The sequence below is a fragment of the Gigantopelta aegis genome, chromosome 8 (assembly GCF_016097555.1).
Source record: "Gigantopelta aegis isolate Gae_Host chromosome 8, Gae_host_genome, whole genome shotgun sequence".
Taxonomy (NCBI): domain Eukaryota; kingdom Metazoa; phylum Mollusca; class Gastropoda; order Neomphalida; family Peltospiridae; genus Gigantopelta; species Gigantopelta aegis.
In genome coordinates, this window is record NC_054706.1 from 52,821,552 (window position 1) to 52,843,667 (window position 22,116).

A 22,116-nucleotide genomic window follows, 5' to 3' on the forward strand; every position below is an offset into this window, starting at 1 on the left:
GACAAACAAGTTCATCAATGTCACGTGATAAGCTAGCGTTTGTGTTTAACTTCCTTTTGTTTTTTTGGGCATGCGGATCTTGTCTGTAACGTCTTGTTTGTAAACGTAACTCATGATTATGTTATATTTTAATTCCACAATGCTCTAAAATACATCACAGAGGTCCTAATTTCCTACTCACTATTTCAAACTCTTCTACCACCCCGTGCCGTCCTATTTCTAGCAGGCTATATATTTTTTTCTTAGTAGGACTTAGGCCCTATAAGTTTATTTCCTATTTTCAGCCCTGCATAATGGGTGTTAATTCCTTTCTTACTTTTATCTAAACCTACATATATGATTTTTATGAATGTTACAAATTCGAACATATCCAACATTTGCCTTAAAAATTATAACTTTCGCGTTAAAAATAATGTGCGGCCTGCCCTGTCAAAATTCTAGCTGGAAAACTACGTAGAATAGGGAGGAAAATACACAACGCGGAAAAACAACAAACATGGCTGCTCTTTGGCAGCAAGTGCTTGCTCTTGATGCAAAGTTTAACGCATATCGAACCCCAAATAACCCTCAGTTTAGTAAGTTGTTAGTAAGGCTTGTCAATAAGTATGCCTCGGTTAAAAGCTTCTTCTTCACTATTTTTATTGTTAATTAAAGCTGCAATAGTTTTGTTTATTTTTAAGCTTTCCAACTTGAACTAAAAAGTAAAATTATAAAAATAATAATTTAATTAAATTTAGACTCATAATTCACCAATTGTAACACAGGTCTGTTTAATAGGTTCACATCCTAATATAATATTTGTGAGAATGTTGAGTACTGCCACTCCTTTCCAACACACCCTGCCCCAGATCTGGTGAAATAGTGGGAACTTACTTAGCCCGAGTACTCCAGGCCTTGAACTTTGCCACTGCGTTGAAGTTGACCGTAACTTTTTTCAGTGGTAACCCACTTTTAATAAATTTTAAAAAAAAGCTAAATTATTTACTTTTATTTAAACTGTTGTTTTAGGTGTTTAAACATCTTGTTGATTGCGGAGCAACTGGATGTGCAAAAAAAATCCAGTAGTCCAGTGGACTACTACATTTAGACATCTGGTAGCCTGAGAAACAAATGGGTAGCTAAAAAATCCTGTAGTCCAGTGGACTACTACATTTAGACATCTGGTAGCCTGAGAAACAAATGGGTAGCTAAAAAATCCTGTAGTCCAGTGGACTACTACATTTAGACATCTGGTAGCCTGAGAAACAAATGGGTAGCTAAAAAATCCTGGGCTACCGCTAACGTCGAGTCCTATACTCTGCCGATTGAGAGCTATAGTCCGTCCCACTGGGAATGGCTTTTTTCTTACTATAAAATTTACTACTAGTTATTTATTTTTGATCCAATTGTTTTCTAAGTTGCACACAAAAATAGATTTTAGTTCTGACAACAAAAATTTCACATATTAAACATTAATACAACACTACAGAAAGAAATCTGACAGCACCGACTGAATTTAAATGAGACATTGTTGAGAGAGTGTTTTGTTGGGTTTCTTCCTGTGATTTGTGTTATGTATCAGATTAGGAATCTTTACCTACTCGGTGGAGGGAAAAATCCCGTATTTGTGTTCGAGAGTTGTATGTGACAGCAGAAAATGATTATAACTGTCCAAATGTCTATATAGCTGTTAAACAGCAGAGTAAGTACTCGGGCAAGTGGGAATTAGGTTAAAGAACGAACAAAATGAGGTTATGGAGAGCTCAGAGAGGCAACAGACAATCCAGGGCTTGACTTAAGTGGTAGCCCAAGGTGTTTTGGCTACCGATTTCTCATTCAGACTACCAGATGTCTAAACCTGGTAGTCCACCAGGCTACTAAAAATGTTTGGAAGTCCAGACACTTCTCAATCAACAAGATCAGTGTCTGAAATTCTACCTTTCATATGCACGCACTGCTGCCACAAGTCACTGTAACAGTATTAAATGCTCCCCTAGTCTGACCCACAGGTGGCGATTGCACAATATGATTTATTGAAATAAAAGAGTATATTTGTCGGTGAAAGGATTTTGTTAAGTAATTCAGTGAGCAGATAGAGTATTATCCATAATATCAAATAAAAATACTCAACAGTTTATACAAAAAATAAACTTCCCAACAATCATAAATGGCCACAATCATTATCAAGTTTAACTCTTGAAGCATGTCAGTTTCATATATCAAAGTGATGCTACTAAATTGATATTACTAAAGTGGGTGTGAACAGACATCGTTTCTTGGAAATGAACCTTATTTACACCACAAGTTTCTTCAACTTTCTTGTTGATTGGTTGATTAGGACAGGTTTTCTTTGTAGTTTTGAAAGTGACACAACACAATTGAGAATTAAAGTGACAAGTGTTTAGCCACTATATAAATTGGCAGGAGCCCCGGATTCTGTTTAATGATTTTGTTTTTAAAAATCTTTATTGTTCATTTTACTATTTTTAGTGTATATTTCACAGTGTATTGCCCTTGATTAAAAACATATACAGTGAAACCCCTCAATACCGGACATCCATGGGACCAAGTAAAATGTCCGGTTTTCAGAGGTGTCCGGTTTTCAGGGGTCCACCTGTCCAGCCAGCCATTCGAGCCCTTGAAATCTGCAACTGCAAGTTCCTTGGCAAATTCACTGGCCTTCTCTTGGATGATGGGACCAGAAATCGAGATGTTTTTAGCATGAGCTTGACAGAACCATTGCATTACCAGTTCATTGAGCTTATCAAATTTACATGCGTTATTAAACCGCCGTTTATTCCCGCTAATATTCTTTTCAAACTCTGCCCTATAAACCTCTCGTTTTTTGATGATATCTCCAACTGTTGATTTGCCAATACTAAACTTTTCATTCAAAGATCTTAATGTTGGTTTAGGTACACTTTCGAAACTTTTAATTATTTTGAGTTTATCATCGAGCGAGAGTTCAACACGGCGACGTTTAGCTGGACGTTCCGTCATGTTGAAAATCGACATGAAAATGAAACACTACTAACATCTATTCGACTACGCAAAGCCAACATATAATTTTGCTTACTCTTTATTTCGCTCCTAACTTAATAAAGACATCTAACCCAAACCCGAACTCCGCTAATGTTAACCATAATTACAACACAATCAATGTGTTTACAGTAGTTAACTCCATACCAAAGCTTGCGATCAGTCCTTTTGTTTATTGTCAAGTTACTAATCTTGCCTGCTGAGCGGTACCTGTACTGTATGCAGCAGTGATTACACTGATAACAGCGATCTCGAGCATGTGCATATTGCACAGTTTAGAGAGGTTTCCGGTTTAGAGGGGTAAAATATAGTGTTAAAAGATGTGTAAATCACGGGACCGCGGAAAATGTCCGGTTTTGAGGGGATTCCGGTTTAGAGGGGGTCCGGTGTTGAGGGGTTTCACTGTATATAGACAGCATGTTTAAATAAAATAAATGATTTTGCTGTTTTCTCTCCTTGTACACTTGTTTATTAAAATTATGGAACTACCAATTTTTACTGAGGGCTACCATATTTTTAACACTGTGGGCCTGTGGCAACTTCTGAAAAAACTTAAGGTCAGGACCTGCTGAATCTCTATATTATGTTTTTATTACATGTATGGGTATAGTTGTTTCCTGGAATCTTGCTTAAATATTAATTCCTAGAGATGTACTATTTACATGGTCTTGTTATTATTGCCGAACATTATAACCTTACACTGTAAAATGAATAAAAATAATTTTCTTGTTTTGCAGGAACCTTATATATTCGGCGGAGAAGCCAACTTTTGCGAGAAAATGCAAAGAGTGAGGTAATACATAGATTTATGTTAATAACATTAATTAATTGTACATACTTTCCATCATAATTACTTATTTAACAGAAGAAAATATTAATTTTAATTTTTGTAAAGATTCCCAACAACCTACATGTACATGTTTTTAATCATCATTGAACAAATATTTTTTGTATATTTGAAGTGAATATTTGTAAAAAAAAATTAACACCATCGAAATCTGTCCCATGTGAACTTCACAAACGCGGAATGTATCAAAGACCACACCCATCATAAAATTGAGGGAATATCAATACAACAGATTGTCGATGAAGCAAATGTAAATGAATTAAGAACATATCTACACGTTTTTGGTGAATATTGATTGTCGACCAACACCAATGTATTTGAGATTTGAGAAACCAGCCTCGGTGGCATCGTGGCAGGCCATCGGTCTACAGGCTGGTAGGTACTGGGTTCGGATCCCAGTCGAGGCATGGGATTTTTAATCCAGATACCGACTCCAAACCCTGAGTGAGTGCTCCGCAAGGCTCAATGGGTAGGTGTAAACCACTTGCACCGACCAGTGATCCATAACTGGTTCAACAAAGGCCATGGTTTGTGTTATCCTGCCTGTGGGAAGAGCAAATAAAAGATCCCTTGCTGCTAATCGGAAGAGTAGCCCATGTAGTGGCGACAGCGGGTTTCCTCTCAAAATCTGTGTGGTCCTTAACCATATGTCTGACGCCATATAACCGTAAATAAAATGTGTTGAGTGCGTCATTAAATAAAACATTTCTTTCTTGAGATTTGAGAAAGTTCCCCTTGCTTTTTTATTCTTTAGAGTTTGTTTTAGAATTTGATTTTTTTTAGATGCTTTGTAAACAGTCATGCCAATCTTTAACCGCTTTTCAGCTAGTCAATAAATTTTCATGAATGTAGGAAAATAGTTTTCTTGTGCTAACAACTTTTGTAGTTGAATGAAAAAAGATAAAGCTTTCTTCTACAAACAGTAAAAAATCTACTAAAGTTGTTTTTCAGTAACAATAATGGAATGGAAAGTTGTTTAACGTGCACATTCAGAGCAAGCTGTTGTAGTGCACGCCTGTCCTGGACACAAGTACCGGCCTCAACCTGTTCCTCCGTTCAGGACAGGAAATGTTGGGGTGGGTGGAGGGACTGCCTGCACTGGCAGGTGCAAGGGAGCACCAGCAGTCTAACCGTAGTTGGTAACAGGCAGGAGAATAACAATAATGACCTGAACAGCCTTTCATAACCCCTCTACTAAGAGAGTCAGTCATGTAACTAAATATAGACAAAACTCATGCACAGAACAGTCATTACGGATCTGTCAAATCTAGACTCTTCATTTATAAAGGTTTTAATATGTTATAACCTTTGCATATGGTTCCTGTATGCAATAATAGAATCACCGGTATTGTACAAGGGAGAGAAAACAAATCTTAGCTTTTTCCACCCTCATTTTCAATGTTGATCGATCGAGGCTTGGTTAGTTGATACATATGCAGTGGTATTAAAGTTCGTGTTTGCGCAGTGTGATTAGAAAGAGTACGGAAGTGATATGGGATGGACTTCGATAAAGGACGGAATTCGATAGTTTAGGATACATGCAATTATTTGGCCAAATTAAAATAATTTGATGAGTACTAAAGCTACAATGTAGCCCTGTGTATTACAGTAATTACATGTACATTGAAATAGATTGTATATTCTACACACACATACATTGTTGTTTTGCAGTGTGACCTAGCAGCCAGGAAAGACTATTTACACACGAGAGCCCAGTTGTTAAACAGTCGATATGGGAGTCCATCATTTTCGGATTGCGGGTAATATAATTATATCCTCATCTTATTAATTTTTTAAAAGGGATAGTCCCGAGTTTGCTTCCATTGTAAGCTGTTTCCAAGTAACAGAGCCTTTTTGATGATAAAAATTACACATTAAATGTACATTTTATTGCTTAAAGTATCAATGTCTGTATAAACAAGGTGTTTGTTGTTGTCCTAATGTTTATAGTAGCCCAAACTGGATTTTACCTATCAATAATTTGTATTTACAAAGCAAACTATGTATTACCAAGAAAATGAAGAATGAGTCAATTACAAACATTATCACATGGCTGCACATACATTGGAGATACAGACTCTGGTATTTTGAACAAGAAAATGTATTTAATATGTGATTTTAGTTGCCTAAAAGACTCATTTGAAAACATCTTACAATGGCTGCAAACTGAGGACAATCCCTTTAATGTATTACCTTCATCAGTGTACATTGTATTTCCCATTCCAGCCAGTGCTCCACAACTGGTCTACCAAAGGCTGTGGTACTGTATGTGCTATCCTGTCTGTGAGATGGTGCATATAAAAGATCCCTTGCTGCTAATTGAAAAGAGTAGTCCATGAAGTGGTGAAAGCGGGTTTCCTCTCTCAATATCTGTGTGGTCCTTAACCATATGTCTGACGCCATATAACCGTAAATAAAATGTGTTGAGTGCATCGTTAAATAAAACATTTCCTTCTTTTCCTTCCTGATTGGCTAATTTGTCAATGGGCAAATATTTTAGGGCAGGGATGTAGCTCAGTGGCAGAATGTTTGCCTGAGGTGTACAGGTTCACAGGATCAATTGTCCTCTGTGGACTTGGGATTTACCCCCCCCCCCCCCCCCCCCTTCATTCAAACAAATGCCCCATGACTGGTACATCAAATGCTGTGGCATGTACTGTTCTGTTGATGGGAAATGCATATAGTATAAAAGAACCCATGCTGCTTTTTTAGTAGGAGTACATGTATATGTGGCAACAACGGGGTTCTTCATTTTCATACGTGTGTTGAAAATAGGGGCGAGACGTAGCCCAGTGGTAAAGCACTCACTTGATGCTTGGTCGGTTTGAGATCGATCCTCGTCAGTGGGCCCATTGGGCTATTTTTCGCTCCAGGCAGTGCACCACAACTGGTACATCAAAGGTTGTGGTATGTGCTACGTATAAAAGATCCCTTGCTGCTAATCGAAAAGAGTAGCCCATGAAGTGGCGACAGCAGGTTTCCTCCATCAATATCTGTGTGGTCCTTAAACATATGTCCGATGCCATATAACCGTAAATAAAATGTGTTGAGTGCCTCGTTAAATAAAACATTTACTTTGATACATGTTGAAATAACCGTATAATCAGTTTAACAAAATTCTAAGGTGGCATCGAACAAATATTCCTTTCTTTTTCTTTGAATATTTAAAAAGTATTTACCAAAATCGATATACCTTTATATTACAGAAGTATCAAAAGTCGTTCCTTCAGCATCAGAAGTATCAGCAAGAACACGGGAGAGGTAAATATCTAAATACTGCACATTATACATGTACCTTATAAGATGCAGCTGTATTATGGAAGTTTTCACTGTTTTAGTCCACTTTAATGTAAAAAGAAAGCAGTTACTATAATATTTAATCTAGGGATACAGATGAAAAAAAGCCAGCATATCAGCTTCATATTGTGGATATTTGACATGGACCTGTAATCTGGCATTTGAAACATTTCTAAACTTATTTTAAAATTTCCAATAACAAGTTGATTTCAAAATTTGTTGGCCATGGTTAAAAATTCACTTGTTCAACTTCAACCACTGTAAAATAAAAACATATCAAATGAAATTGAAATACTTAAGTTATTGTAACACTGATAAATAATTGAATACTATAAGACTCCATCATATGCGGTCATGTGGGATAGAAAAAGTACACCCGAGGTGGTAGACATTTTCACCACCGAGAGTGTACTTTTTTTTATTCCACGTGACCGCATATGATGGAGTCTTTTTCTCTCATTCATTTTTTAAATAAACCATTATTTTACACAAACAGACAAAGATGGCTGAACAAGTAACTTTTTTATTTGACCATTTTGTCATAAATAACTACAATATCGTATTTGCCGTGTTTGTTTCATGTGTTAAGTAAAATTTAACCCTACAAATTAACAAGATAGCTTTTAAAATGAAGGTTTTAATAACAAAATATTAATTTAAAAATGTGTCTAATGACCTCACGTCACCTCACATTAATATGACATCATGTATTATCAACAATGTCATGTTAAATGCAAGCGTGTGATATCCCATGTAAGATGGAAATTTCTTACATGGCTTTCTTTCATGGGATAACTCTGTTCCATATACCTCAGGATGAGAGAAATATGATTAACATAACTCAGAGTGGATTTAGGATTTTTGAGGCATGTGTTGTCTGTGGATGAGAACTCTTGAACTGGGGCAGTGGAAGACTTATGTAATCCTGATAATAAAAAATATCATCAATATTTCAGTATTTTCATAGAAATTAAAAATTCTAGGGAAAAAGGGACTACCCCCCTTAGCCCTTAGATCTGCAACTGCAGCTGCCAACAAAAGATACAGTACTTAATAGTAATTAATCATTGATCTAGGCATTATAGTTAACTGATGTACTTGGCTATTTCAGAGTTTTGAATCGATGATGGTGGGTTTTGGTGATACAAGAAAGTATCACTATCTGTAAATTCCACTGACATATTTTCTGATGTTCTTGGCTATTTCAGAGTTTTGAATCGATGATGGTGGGTTTTGGTGATACAAGAAAGTATCACTATCTGTAAATTCCACTGACATATTTTCTGATGTTCTTGGCTATTTCAGAGTTTTGAATCGATGACGGTGGGTGTTGGTGATACGAGGAAGTACCACCGCCGCCACCTCAGTAGTGGGTCACTGAAGCACCTGTATGAGGGGCCGATGAAGAGAGTGTATGACAGCATCGAGGTCGTCCCCACGAGTGCTGCTGAAGCCAGCAGGTACTCACACCAGCTCAAAACATTCACTCTGGGTGCTTACGTGTCCTTGAAATCCTGGAATGTTCTTGGATTTTGTTATTTTTAAAATCCAGGCCTGGAATGTCATGGAAAAAGCATTAAATTTGATTTATGTCCTGGAAATTTAGGCCAAAAATATGGCGGTTTTTTTTCTTTCGCACCTTTACTTTTGTTGTCCTCGTAATCTGTCTAAATTCAGACAACAATTTGTTATAAAAACCATTCATTGATTGACCATTAATTTTCATGTCCAGGAAAAATATAAAAATGTCCTAGAAAAGTCTTGGAAATGTGCTTGAATTTTATGTTTTTTCAAGTGTAAGAACCCTGTCACTGATGATGAATTTTATTCTAAATTTTAATTGGACATATTTGTGATATTTATATCATATTTTGGTGGACATCTCTTCACACTTTGTTTTCATTTAACTTTTGAATATTTATATTGATGTTGATCTTCGATTCATTCACCCAGTAGCTGATGTGTTTTTCATGGTTGGGTATTGTTAAGCATTCATTCATTCATTCATTCACTGAAGATAACACATCACAGTTCATGAAAGAAAGTTTTCTTTTTCATTGACAGTAAAATATCCTTTATAGGGTTCATATGGATCATGGAAAACCTAGAAAATTATTGACTTTCAGGCCTAGAAGTTTTACAAAATCCACTAGCCATGGAATCAGTGATTTGTTTTCATTTACTAGCCACGATTAAAAATTCATTAGCCCTACTGTACTTAATACAATTTTACTAATAGTAATAATCAGATATGTTACCTAAAGAGGGAGATAGAGATTAAAAACACTAAGATTGGTGGGTTGGGGGTATGGACAGGATATTCAAATTTACAAAATATACAATGTACTTAAATGCAGCATTTGACAACTTTTTTTTTCACTAGCAATTGGGCATGGTAATAGTAGTTATTTACTAGCCCAACATTGAATATCACTAGTCATGGGAGTGGGGCTACCATAATCTAGAAGCCCTGGATTTTGCAGATGTCATTTTTTAGGCTTAAAACATACTGCAATTTTTCTCAGTTTTTTTTTTTTTTTTTTTTTTTTTTTGCAGAGCAATGGCGGGTGGTAAAAGTCTGTCAGAAAACTATGCTTTTGCTGGGATGCATCACATTTTTGACCAGCACACTGCATCAGGTATCTGGAGTTGTTCTCCAAAATAGAATACTTTTATCTCTTCAAAATCTTTTTACTGTATAAAAGCTTTATTTTATGTTCATTTATTATATACTCAACACAATTAATTAAGTGCCAGTAGACGTTTTGGTTAATCTTTGCTAGTGTTATTTTATTTTAGTTTTGATCACAGATGACATAGAGGGTTTTGAATACATTTAGGAAAGTTTTATTAGATGTTCGTTCATAGTGATACCTGTCATTTTGTTTGCTCTAAATTTAAATCATTAGGCCAAACAAAATAAATTTCTGGTCTCTGTTCAACTTTCGCGCGTCAACATTTTGTTTTTTGATTTCCCCTGGTATGACGTCGATTTTTGCAGGGCTTATCTTGTTGACGTAAAACCATAATTAGAGCCAAAATGCAATCATGCATAACTAGGACATGCATTCTAATTCCAATTGTATTATCAAATATACCCACCTTTTTTGTGCAATCAATGCTTTAACAAAAATAAAATTGGAAAAAAAGAGAAGCTGCATCACCTCTTCAATTCTGGAACCCTTTTTTTTTGGCCTTAAGTTTAAGAAGATCTTACAATGGAAGATGCTGTATTGTTTTGTTTTTTATTATATTTAAAGAAAAATGCCACAAATACATATACAAAGATGGCTGAAAAAGTAACTTTTATTTTTCCATTTTATCATAAGCAAACTACACTATCCTATTTGCTATGTTTGTTTCATATGTTAATATTACAAATTAACAAGATAGTTTTATAAGGCAGATATTAATCACAAAATATCTTTCATAGCTGTCTTATACTTAAGGATGAGAGAAATATTTGTTCATTCAGCTGTCTCTAATTTTAAATATGTTATTGCAGTGTTCATTGTAAAATTAAGACGTCAGATGTCTAATATTAAATATGATATTGCAGTGTTCATTGTAAAATTAAGATATCAGATGTCTCTAATATTAAATATGTAATTGCAGTGTTCATTGTAAAATTAAGATATCAGATGTCTCTGATATTAAATATGTTATTGCAGTGTTCATTGTAAAATTAAGATATCAGATGTCTGTAATATTAAATATGTTATTGCAGTGTTCATTGTAAAATTAAGATATCAGATGTCTCTAATATTAAATATTTTTTAATTTTTTTAATTATTCCCATTTTTATTGACATGATATCCACACACAGATGTATACAGTACATATGATAAAAAGATCCACATGAAAAAAAAGCTAAGGAGATATCAGATGTCACTAATATTAAATATACCGGCCTTGGTGGCGTCGTGGTTAGGCCATCAGTCAACAGGCTGGTAGGTACTGGGTTCAGATCCCAGTTGAGGCATGGGATTCTTAATCCAGATACCAACTCCAAACCCTGAGTGAGTGCTCCGCAAGGCTCAATGGGTAGGTGTAAACCACTTGCACCGACCAGTGATCCATAACTGGTTCAACAAAGGCCATGGTTTGTGCTATCCTGCCTGTGGGAAGTGCAATTAAAAGATCCCTTGCTGCTAATCGGAAAGAGTAGCCCATGTAGTGGCGATAGCGGGTTTCCTCTTAAAATCTGTGTGGTCCATAACCATATGTCTGACGCCATATAACCGTAAATAAAATGTGTTGAGTGCGTCGTTAAATAAAACATTTCTTTCTAATATTAAATATGTTGTTGCAGTGCTCATTGTAAAATTAAGATATCAGATGTTTCTAATATTAAATATGTTATTGCAGTGTTCATTGTAAAATTAAGATATCAGATGTCTCTGATATTAAATGTTATTGCAGTGTTCATTGTAAAATTAAGGTATCAGATGTCTCTAAAATTAAATATGTTATTGCAGTTTCCAGTGTGAAGTTTGCCCATGACGACAAGTCACGTGTTGCCTGCTGTTCACTGGATGGAACCTTATCGATCTGTCAGCTCATCCCCCCACCTGCAACAGTCATCTGTATGTTACGAGGGCATGAAGCAGGTGTCACAGGTAAACACATACTGCAGATAAACACAAGTTAACGTACAGCATTGAAAGTGGCTCGTTTTTTCCAGAACTTATTTAGCATTTTGTATTGGGGTGGGGGAGGTAGATCATTGATGAAGTGCTTGCTGGAGATGTCATCTGTCATGGGATCTATCATACTCTGTGAACCAGACACAAAAGTTCCTGTCCCATTCAGTGCCCAATGGGAAAGTTTATATAAAAGATCCCTTGCAACTATTTAGTTGGTGTGACTGATATGGTGGCAGAAGTTGAGATGGGAGGGCAGGCGCTGGGCATGGTAAGGTGTTTGAACAGGCTTTTATTTTATTTTTATTTTTTTTGACATCGGCAAAACAAATGGTTGTGTGTACCCATCCGTGCCTCACCCTGAATCACATTTTATTTACGGTTATATGGCTCACTGGTCGGTGCAAGTGGTTTACACCTACCCATTGAGCCTTGCGGAGCACTCACTCAGGGTTTGGAGTCGGTATCTGGATTAAAAATCCCATGCCTCGACTGGGATCCGAACCCAGTACCTACCAGCCTGTAGACCGATGGCCTACCACAACGCCACCGAGGCCGGTCACACCCTGAATCAGATACCTGATTATTGTTATCATTGATATAGATCAACAACAGAAGTTATAAAATTCCAAATCACTAATTAAATACCTACATACATAGAGATATAACAAACATTATCTTTTTATCCGTTTTCAGATTTTGTGTGGTCCTTGTCGAACGATGTGATTCTGTCTGTGTCGTATGACGGGACCGCTCGACTGTGGGACGTGGCCGCTGGGTCGTGTCTGCGGGTCATCGAGGATGGAGGGAGTGGAGAGCTGTACTGCTGCATGTTTCAACCTCTCAATAACAACATGTTTGTCGTATCCTCTTTTGTTCTACAACAATAACTTTGACATAGTTTACCGGCCTTGGTGGTGTTGTGGTTAAGTCACAGGGGTGGGACGTAGCCCAGTGGTAAAGCGCTCGCTCGATGTGCGGTCGGTCTGGGGTTGATCCCCATCGGTGGGCCCATTGGGCTATTTCTCGTTCCAGTCAGTGCACCACGACTGGTATACCAAAGGCCGTGGTTTGTGAAATCCTGTCTGTGGGATGGTGCATATAAAAGATCCCTAGGCTGCTAATCAAAAAGAGTAGCTCATGAAGTGGCCACAGCGGGTTTCCTCTCAATATCTGTGTGGTCCTTAAACAAATGTCCGACGCCATATAACAGTAAATAAAATGTGTTGACTACGTCATTAAACAAAACATTTCCTTTCTTTTGTTCAACAAAAGCTTTGACATAGTTTATCAGCCTCTGTGGTGTCGTGGTTAAGTCAGTGAACATAAGGCTGGTAGGTACAGGGTTCGCAGCCAGGTACCGGCTCCCACCCAGAGCGAGTTTTAATGACTCAGTGGGTAGGTGTAAGACCACTACACCCTCTACTTTCTCACTAACCACGAACTCACTGTCCTGGACAGACCGCCCAGATAGCTGAGATGTGTGCCCAGGATAGCACGTATATGTAATATTTATTTAATTTTATTTATAGTCTGTTTGTCTATATATTTATATATATTTTTAATTTTTACAGTTTCTTTTAGTTTTTCATTTCTTTATTTATACAAATGTATTTTGCTTATATCTTGTCTCTGTAAATGTTTTGTTAATGCATGACTGGTTTCAGTTATAATATGTTTGCTGTATCTTTTCAAGCCTTATTTTTTTTAAAATTCTGCCATTACATTATTGATACTGTTATTTTTGTTAATAAGAAATGTTTTATCATGTAGTTCTTCTTAAAGTACAGTAAAACCCCTCTAAACCGGACACCCTCCGGACCAAGTAAAATGTCCGGTTTTTAGAGGTATCCGGTTTAGAGAGGTTAAGTTCTCTACTGATTTTTAAAAAAGGACTGAAAAATGTCCAGTTTTGGGGGAATTCCGTTTTTTTTGTCCGGTTTTGAGAGGTTTCACTCTATTTAAATTTAATGTTTTTTTTTTTTTTGTGAAAATGATATGATTAGTGTTGAAAAAGTTTAGCAAAAAATATTTTTCCTTGACCTGTATCAGACAGGCAGTGGTCGGGGAAATGTGCAAGTCATGAATATGTCCACAGGCAAAGGATATAAGGTAAATGATGTTAACTAAAAACCCACTAGAATAGTGTCAGACAGTAGCTTCTTTAAGACAACGGACTAACTAGGAAAATATTTTGTGCAGATGAATAAAACTAGAGATCAGGTACCACAGAAAAATCATTAATGTTAGAAATATAAATTATATTACTTTTTTTTGTACATAATAATATGTTTTAAACCACACATACCATTGTTTGTCATGTGCGTGTGCATAGTATATATTTCTGTATGTTGTATTATGCCATGAATTAACCATGCATTAACTGGTATGTTGTACAAATAAAGAACTTGAACTTAGTTCAATACAGGTAGTTAATTCTAAATGAGAGATGATATGGGAGAATATAAAGGTAGCCTTTTATAACAAACGTTTGCTTGGTGGAGGTGACCACTGACCACTTGCACTGATGTAGCTGTATTTTATTTTAATCACACATCTAAAAATGTAATTTGATTTTTAAGGGAGGATCCAGTAAGGTGACCGGGAAGGTTTACTGTCTGGCCTTTGATGCTAGTGGCAAGATTCTATGGGCTGGTGATGAGCGGGGGTCGATCTTTTCATTCACTGTGGATGTGGCAACTGGAAAACTTACAAAAGCAAGAAGGTGAATATGAAAATTTTATTAACTATTTTTTTTTTTACAAAGATAAACTATCGGTGGTGTTGTGGTTATGCCATTAGACTTGAGACTGGTAGGTACTGGGTTCGTATCCCACCTGAGGCAATGGGGGATTTTTTATGCCAGTACTGGCTCCAACCCAGAGTGAGTGCACCGCTAGGCTCAATGGGTAGGTGTAAGGCCACATACACTCAGCTTCACCCACTTCACAGGTGCGATTATGGGTATGTCTCCTGAGTATGACTCCACATGGGTGATGATTACCCGGCATGCACTGCAGGTTCCATGTACCCCGGGCTCAGGTGATACCGAGATGGCTCAACTGACAGCAAGCGTGGAGCATGGCCCTGTCAAGTAGTCCCATACCGAAATGGAAATACTCTGGCTTCACCATTCATCTCATCATCATCCATGTTTGCATTGTCCCCCCCCAAAAAAAAATTCTGTCTCCATGTTAAAAAAGAATAAAAAAGTATATATATTTACTATATTATTTTTTTCAAAATCGGGTTTTTCCTATAACTTTCTAGACTGAATATTGCCGTTAGATTATGTTATCTAATAACTGTAGGAATAAAAACAATATGCTTGGGTGTCACTACACAAACCTTCCTTTCCTTTATTAACAGGATCACCGTGTGTGAGGGCCAGCCAGTAACCAGCATATCGGCCCGAGCCTGGATTAACAGAGAAGCTAGAGATCCATCTCTCTTAGTGAACTGTTGTCTCAACTCTCTGTGTCTGTTCAGGTAATATGCTAGCTACTCTAGAATATTCTGTATATAGAGAGGAGGCGAAACGTAGCTCAGTGGTACAGTGCTCGCCTGCTGCACGATTGATCTAGGATCGATCCCCATCGGTGGGCCCATTGGGCTATTTCTCGTTCCAGTCAGTGCTCCACAACTGTTGTAACAAAGGCCGTGGTATGTACTATTCTGTCTGTGGTACATATAAAGATCCATTGCTGCTAATCGAAAAAAGTAGCCCATGAAGTGGCGACAGCGGGTTTCCTCTCCTAATATCTGTGTGGTCCTTAACCATATGTCCGACGCCATATAACCATAAATAAAATGTGTTGAATGCGTTGTTAAATGAAACATTTCCTTCCTTCTATATAGAATACTGTAAATAATAAAATATTAGCGATCTTAAAATTTAACAAAATTCAAATTAAATGACATAATAGCAATGTAAAAGTTTAGCGATGTCATCATATTACAAACTAAAAAACTAATAAGCTTAAGTTGTAGGATCAGCTGAAATAAAAAAAAATTGACGAATCGTGACGATATGCAGCATACAGCCATGTTGAATTTAGTAGAAAAATACACTAATGTGTATGCTAACTATTGTTGTTTGCTGTCCTTTTGGTTTAAACAATAGCATGTAACTATTGTTGGGAGTTCAGTTAATCACAGACAAGACAATCACACAAAAGGTTTTTGGAACAGTCTAGTCTGTTGTATGTCTCTTTGAATTTAACATCATGAAATATTAGAGTATAACCTCGCCAAATTCGCTATCATTTTCTGCTTGCTGATATTTCCTGACTTACAGTAATCTTTACTGTCTTAAGATATCAGCTTTAGGCTGCCAACCCTGACATTACCGAATGGTTTCTGGGTCAATAAAATTTATATTAAAAAAAAAGAGAAAAAAAGAGAAAGATAACGGCTTTATCCTACAAAGGTTAAAATGGCGAAGGCTGTTAGGCTTTGTCAAGTGGCCTTCACCATTCTACCTGAGTCAGACTGAATATATTCTTATCTATTGATACACTGGGAGATCAAAAGGGGGTCACAGGGGTTCTGTTCGAAATGCCCTTTTTAACGTAATTGATTTTTTATCACACAAAATGTTCCAAATAAAACAGTAACTAAACAACACTAAATTGCCATGAAAATGCATCTCTGAACAGAGGGGCAGGACGTAGCCCAGTGGTAAAGCGTTCGCTTGATGCATGGTCGGTTTAGTATCGATCCCCGTTGGTGGCCCCTTTGGGATATTTCTCGTTCCAGCCAGTGCTCTACGACTGGTGTAACAAAGGCCGTGGGATTTACTATTCTGTTTGTAGGATGGTGCCTATCCGTAATCATATGTCTGACACCATATAACTGTAAATAAAATGTGTGTCATTAAATAAAACATTTCTTTCCTCTGAACATAATGATTTCAAATTTTTCAGTGGGGCAAACCCCCTTGCCCATCCATCCAATATGAGTCTTGCTCCCTTTGAGAGCTCGACTCATTTCATTTCGGTAAACACAAATATACCTTTTTTAGAATTTTGTGGGCTTCCCTTTTACGAAATACTGGATCGGCCCCTGTGGTGGTATATATAATATAAAATTTCAATATGAATTTCAGAATTGTATCAGACGATGGAGCATTACAGCTGAAGAAGACGTTTCCTATCAAGCAGAGAGTTTCACATATCAAGAGTTCGTTCTGTCCTCTCATGTCCTTCAGACAAGGAGCCTGTGTCAGTAAGTAGAAATCACTTGAAAAACAAAGCAGTAAACTACTTTAAGTTGGTCTCATTTAGGGAGTGAGAAGGTCATTGGGCTTAATGCCAGTAGATATTGGGTTCACATGTTAGTACTGACTCCAACCCATTCCAACCTGTTCCCACATGACCTATAAGTTAAAGGCTGTGATACATTTATATATGAAAGTGCATATACAAAAGATTCTTCATGGGTATTAGCCTATTTTTGACAGAGGTTTGGCCATTGACGTGAAAACATTTTGGGCTTGGCAGGAATATGTATATTGCTTTAGTAGTACTGTCAGAATGCTTGTTTTATCCCATTAATTAATCAGTTTTAACAGTGAATTTTAATTTTAGTTTCAGGTAGTGAGGACATGTGTGTGTATTTCTTTGACGTGACCAAGGAGTCTAAATCGTGTGTGAACAAACTGCTGGGTCATTCGGCCCCGGTCCTCGACGTGTGTTTTAACTGTGATGAGAGTCTGCTGGCGTCCTGTGATGCTCAAGGTCTTGTTATTATATGGAAGAGAGAGGGCAAGCAGGGAATTCTGTGATTAAAATACATTGAATATACCAGCCATAGATTCACATGGGAAATGAGTGGAAGTCCAGTGGACATGTCAAATCTGAATGACAAAAACCAATTTCAAAATCGTATCTCTTCAAAAGGCAGAGGCAGAAGGATGTTTTGACAATATCATCATCATTACTCCCATAAGTCACTAGCAAATGTTTTGCCTTAAGAGGACTGCCATTTTGCAGGATGATACATCATTCCTACTTTGTCTGTAGGTAAACTGCCACACCAACTGCTGGTGACACCAGTCGTAAGACAGAGCACTGTCACATGCATGTATGCCTTCGATCTGCAAATCCAGGATAGCAAAAAAAAACCCCCAAACAAATCTAGATCTAAATTGATGTCCACATGTGTGAACCCTCTCGTCCCCTCATTCATGCACAACGATTGAAAAAAAGCCTGCCAACCTACCCCTAACCCTCATTGTTACTGGAAATATGATTTTTAAAATTATAAACATGTACATATTGTTTCGGAAACCCCTCTTACCTATAGCATAATCTGTCCCTGTTTAAATATGGCATTTTGACCAATTTGATAAAAAAAATCTCCATGCAGACTATATCCCAAGAAGCCAATGCCCATGCTGAGTCTGTACTCGCAGATATTTAGGAACTAATGGAAGTGACTTAGTGGGAAAAGATACAAGTTTTTGTTACAGACTGGAACCCATTCAAGGTGGTAGCAAATGAGAAAATCGGCCACTGTACACTGCCAAAACACCACTGCTTGAATAGATCTTAATAAATAGGCTGACATGATCCATTGTGCATGAATGGCTTTTTGCACGCTAATATTGCGGTTGACTGTTTCTTTGTCTTTACTGTTCAAGTTCCCTGCAACTTTATTGGCATACAGTTGTAATGGTTTATGTATGCTAATGTTTAGGCAGATTTAGTTAACTATACACGTTAGGTAAATGACTAAACAGGTTAACAGATGTGTACACAGACATGTTAGTGAGTTGATCTCATTAAAGACGCCTATAATTCGGATTTAACCGAAATGTACACAGACGTGTGGTGTTAGGAAAGTTAATTTGTCAAAGGGAGGTCACCCACATTAATTTCATGTCGCATTTTAGTCCGCCCATCTTCACTTGCATTAAGTTAGGGACTCATTAATTTCAGGATCTACAGTATACATGTATGCACCAAATAACTTATCATCATCATCATCATCATGTATCTTTCATACATTTCTGACATAATCGGCGATTCATCTGAACATACATGTAGTTTACGGTTTTAGCCTCTTCTATTTGAACCTCTGGCAAGGAATTGGATCTTTGATTTTTATAAAGTTTAAAGTCTCTTGATACAGGTTTGAGAATGTAAGAAATAATTTCCATGTTCGTTTACCTTGGTGCTAAAGCACTCGTCTGGGTCTAATTCACTAAACTCTTGCAACTTTGCGATCTCGCAGTACAATGCTAAAAGACTTGCAAAGAGGATGCTTTGTTGTCTAGTAAAGCCTAACAAACCGTTGTGAATTAGACCTCTGATGTGTAATGGATGGTGGGATCAATTTCCCTTAGAGGACCTGGCCTTGTGCTTATAAAACTTTTAGTGTCTAGACTCTAATAGAGTCCGAGTCGTGAACGTCATGGCAACATTATACTAATTTTATGCGCGTGACGTCAATAGAGATTGAGTTTGATAAGCAAGGGCCTTCATCTAGCTCAGTTGGTAAAATGCTCATCTGTTTCTTGAAACATAGGATCGAACCCCATCAGTGGACCCATTCTCTAATTATTGTTTTTTCTCCCCGGTCCCAGCCAGTGGCCGACGACTGGTATATCAAAGGTTGTGGTATGTGCTGTTGTGTTTGTGGAAAACTGCATATATAGAATCCCTTGCTGTTAATGGATACATTTAGTGGGTTTCCTCCAAGACTGTATATCAGAATTGTTCAGTGTTTGACATCCAATAGCTGATGCTTAATAAGTCAATATCCTGTAGTGGTGTAATTAAACAAAACAAAGTTTAACTTTGACCTACATTTGTATATATTCTTATTGATTAGATTTTCTCATTGCAGACAGGGCTAGCTCTGGGTGAGCGAAAAATTTCACCAAATTGTCCATTAAACTTCAAAAATTGCAGAAATCAACAGTTACAGATATTTTCTAAAAAATGTCAGTTATTACATAAAATAATTTTGCCAAATGAAAATAAAATTCGCCAACTGCTTTCAAAATTCGCAGTTGGCAAATTTGGCGAGTGCTAGAGCTAGCCCTGGCAGACAAACCGATCTAATTTGTTTTGTGCCTTTCTATCTCAATGAAAGAGTTGGAACTCTTTAAAGCTGTAGATTTGATACAAAAATTGACTCTTTTTTTTAAATCTTTTTTTTTAGTTGATTTCACTTGCAGTTACTACATAAACAAATTATAACGAATGTATCATTTCATTGTATGTATTGATGGATGGATGGATGTTTATTGAATATATAATTATTTATCCTTATTTGCAGTATATTATAAGTTGACAATGTTATATTTCTAATTTATTATGAAGTATTATATAAGTTATTTCTTACACAGATGTGAAATATAAAATGCAGTGCATACATGTTTTGTGTAGATACAAATATGATAGTGCAATACATTCCAAATGACCATTTCTTGTTTTTTCCATTACTATTAAGCCGTGGATGTCATTAATAGATGGCAGCTGGAGATTTTCTGCTGCCTTTTTAATAAACATTTAGAGTGTTCATCTGGTATAGAAATAAAAGGAATAAATGCTTCCCGAATATTGATGGATTTACAATCTAATCTGCAGCTGTTTGAAAGCTTGTTCCTGACTGGTTAATATTAGCTGATCATGTATCATATCACTCTAAGGCTTCCTGTCATGTTGTCTATCAAGAGTTTTATAAGAGGATGCCACAAAGAAGAGATGGGAAATACAGAAGGATTGGTTATTATAAACAGATTGACCTAAGTTAAATGTCACTGTAGCATGTTTAAGACTTGGTGGCAGATCCAGATAATCCTTTTGGGGGGGGGGGGGGGGGGGTTCCAATGACATGTAGCCGAAGGCTACAAACATTCCCGAAGGGATTTCTTGGATTTTCCAAAATAATATTTAAAAAAAAAATATATGTATAGGCCCAATTGTCGCAAAATTTAGGGGGTGACTTAGACCCTGGGGCCCCCCTTAGATTCACCACTGAGACTAATAAGAGCCTTTTTAACCACAAAAATTACATTTTAAATACATTTGATTGATTAGAATATCGGTGTCTGTATATTCAATATTTGTTTCTAGTTCTAATGTTTGCAGTCCAAAGGAGAGTTTACCATCCAATAGTTTCATATGTATGAAAGTATGTATTAAAAAGTACATAAAATTTGAGGAACTGCAAACATTAGGAACTTCAAAAACACTGAATATACAGACCAGTACAGCCACTGATAATCGGAAGAAGGAAGGAAGGAAATGTTTTATTTAATGACACACTCAAAACATTTTATTTACGGTTATATGGTGTCGGACTTATGGTTGAGGACCACATAGATATTGAGAGAGGAAACCCGCTGTCGCCACTTCATGGATTACTCTTTTCAATTACCAGCAAGGGATCTTTTATATGCACCATCCACAGACAGGATAGCACATACCACAGCATTTGACATACCAGTCGCTGTGCACTGGCTGGAACGAGAAATAGCCGAATGGGCCCACCGACAGGGATCGATCCCAGTCCGACTGCACATCAAGCGAACACTGTACCACTGAGCTATGTCCTGCCCAGTCTGAAGAAGAAAATGTATTTAAGGTGTAATTTTAGTCATTTGAAAAAAAAAGATAAAATGACTTACAATAACAGCAACCTAAGAATAGTGTATTAAGTGTTTAGTACACAGTGTATTTGTTATAATAGTAATATACAGAATCTTCTTCTTAAACTTATTTTTATGCTTATATCCAATTAAGGTTCAAGCACGCTGTCATGGGCACACGCCTCAGCTATCTGTGCTGTCTGTCCTGGACAGTGGGTTAGTTGTTAATTGTTAGTGGTTAGTGAGAGAGAAGAGAGTGTAGTAGCCTTACACCTACCCAATGAGTCATTAAAACTCGCTCTGGGTGGGAGCCGGTACCGGGCTGCGAACCCTGTACCTACCAACTATATGTCCAATGGCTTAACCACAAAAGGAGATAATGGTGCATTTCCTTTAATAATGAGGTTTTGGACAGAACTCAAATCAACAGTATTTTCTGAAACTCAAGTCTTCACATAGTTGAGTATCCAAGTATTGGAGTAATACTAGTAGTATTAGTAATAGTGAAGTAAGTTTGTATGTTATAGTCTTAACCACATAGACCCTCGAAGAGGTTGGAAAAAACCAAACATTCTTGAGCCAACATGTAGCTTTTGAAGCCAGTGGCCTTAATGCATTTTATAGTATAATTTGTCAAAGTTGAAACTACAAAATGTTGTTATTTTCACATCTATTTGTAATAAATAACTACAAATTAATCACTCTCATGC

The 22,116-nt window shown here is 36.9% G+C and overlaps 1 protein-coding gene across 1 annotated transcript; it reads left to right on the forward strand.

Moving 5' to 3' along the window:
- Positions 1-491: 491 nt before the first annotated feature.
- LOC121379979 (WD repeat-containing protein 13-like) lies at positions 492-20,238 on the forward strand. The gene is made up of 13 exons (XM_041508683.1): positions 492-575; positions 3,756-3,811; positions 5,537-5,625; positions 7,072-7,126; positions 8,468-8,622; positions 9,719-9,801; positions 11,641-11,781; positions 12,502-12,668; positions 13,858-13,917; positions 14,388-14,530; positions 15,175-15,294; positions 16,913-17,031; positions 17,394-20,238. The coding sequence occupies exons 1-13, from the start codon at positions 497-499 to the stop codon at positions 17,588-17,590; spliced, it is 1,464 nt and encodes a 487-aa protein (XP_041364617.1). The 5' UTR covers positions 492-496; the 3' UTR covers positions 17,591-20,238.
- The last annotated feature ends 1,878 nt before the right edge of the window (positions 20,239-22,116 follow it).

Excerpts from the sequence above, each read along its gene's own strand:
- LOC121379979 (XM_041508683.1), top strand. The coding sequence starts at position 497 with ATGGCTGCTCTTTGGCAGCAAGTGCTTGCTCTTGATGCAAAGTTTAAC. Across the intron at positions 11,782-12,501 it reads GCATGAAGCAGGTGTCACAG|ATTTTGTGTGGTCCTTGTCG; the intron begins GTAAACACATAC and ends ATCCGTTTTCAG. Across the intron at positions 14,531-15,174 it reads AAACTTACAAAAGCAAGAAG|GATCACCGTGTGTGAGGGCC; the intron begins GTGAATATGAAA and ends CTTTATTAACAG.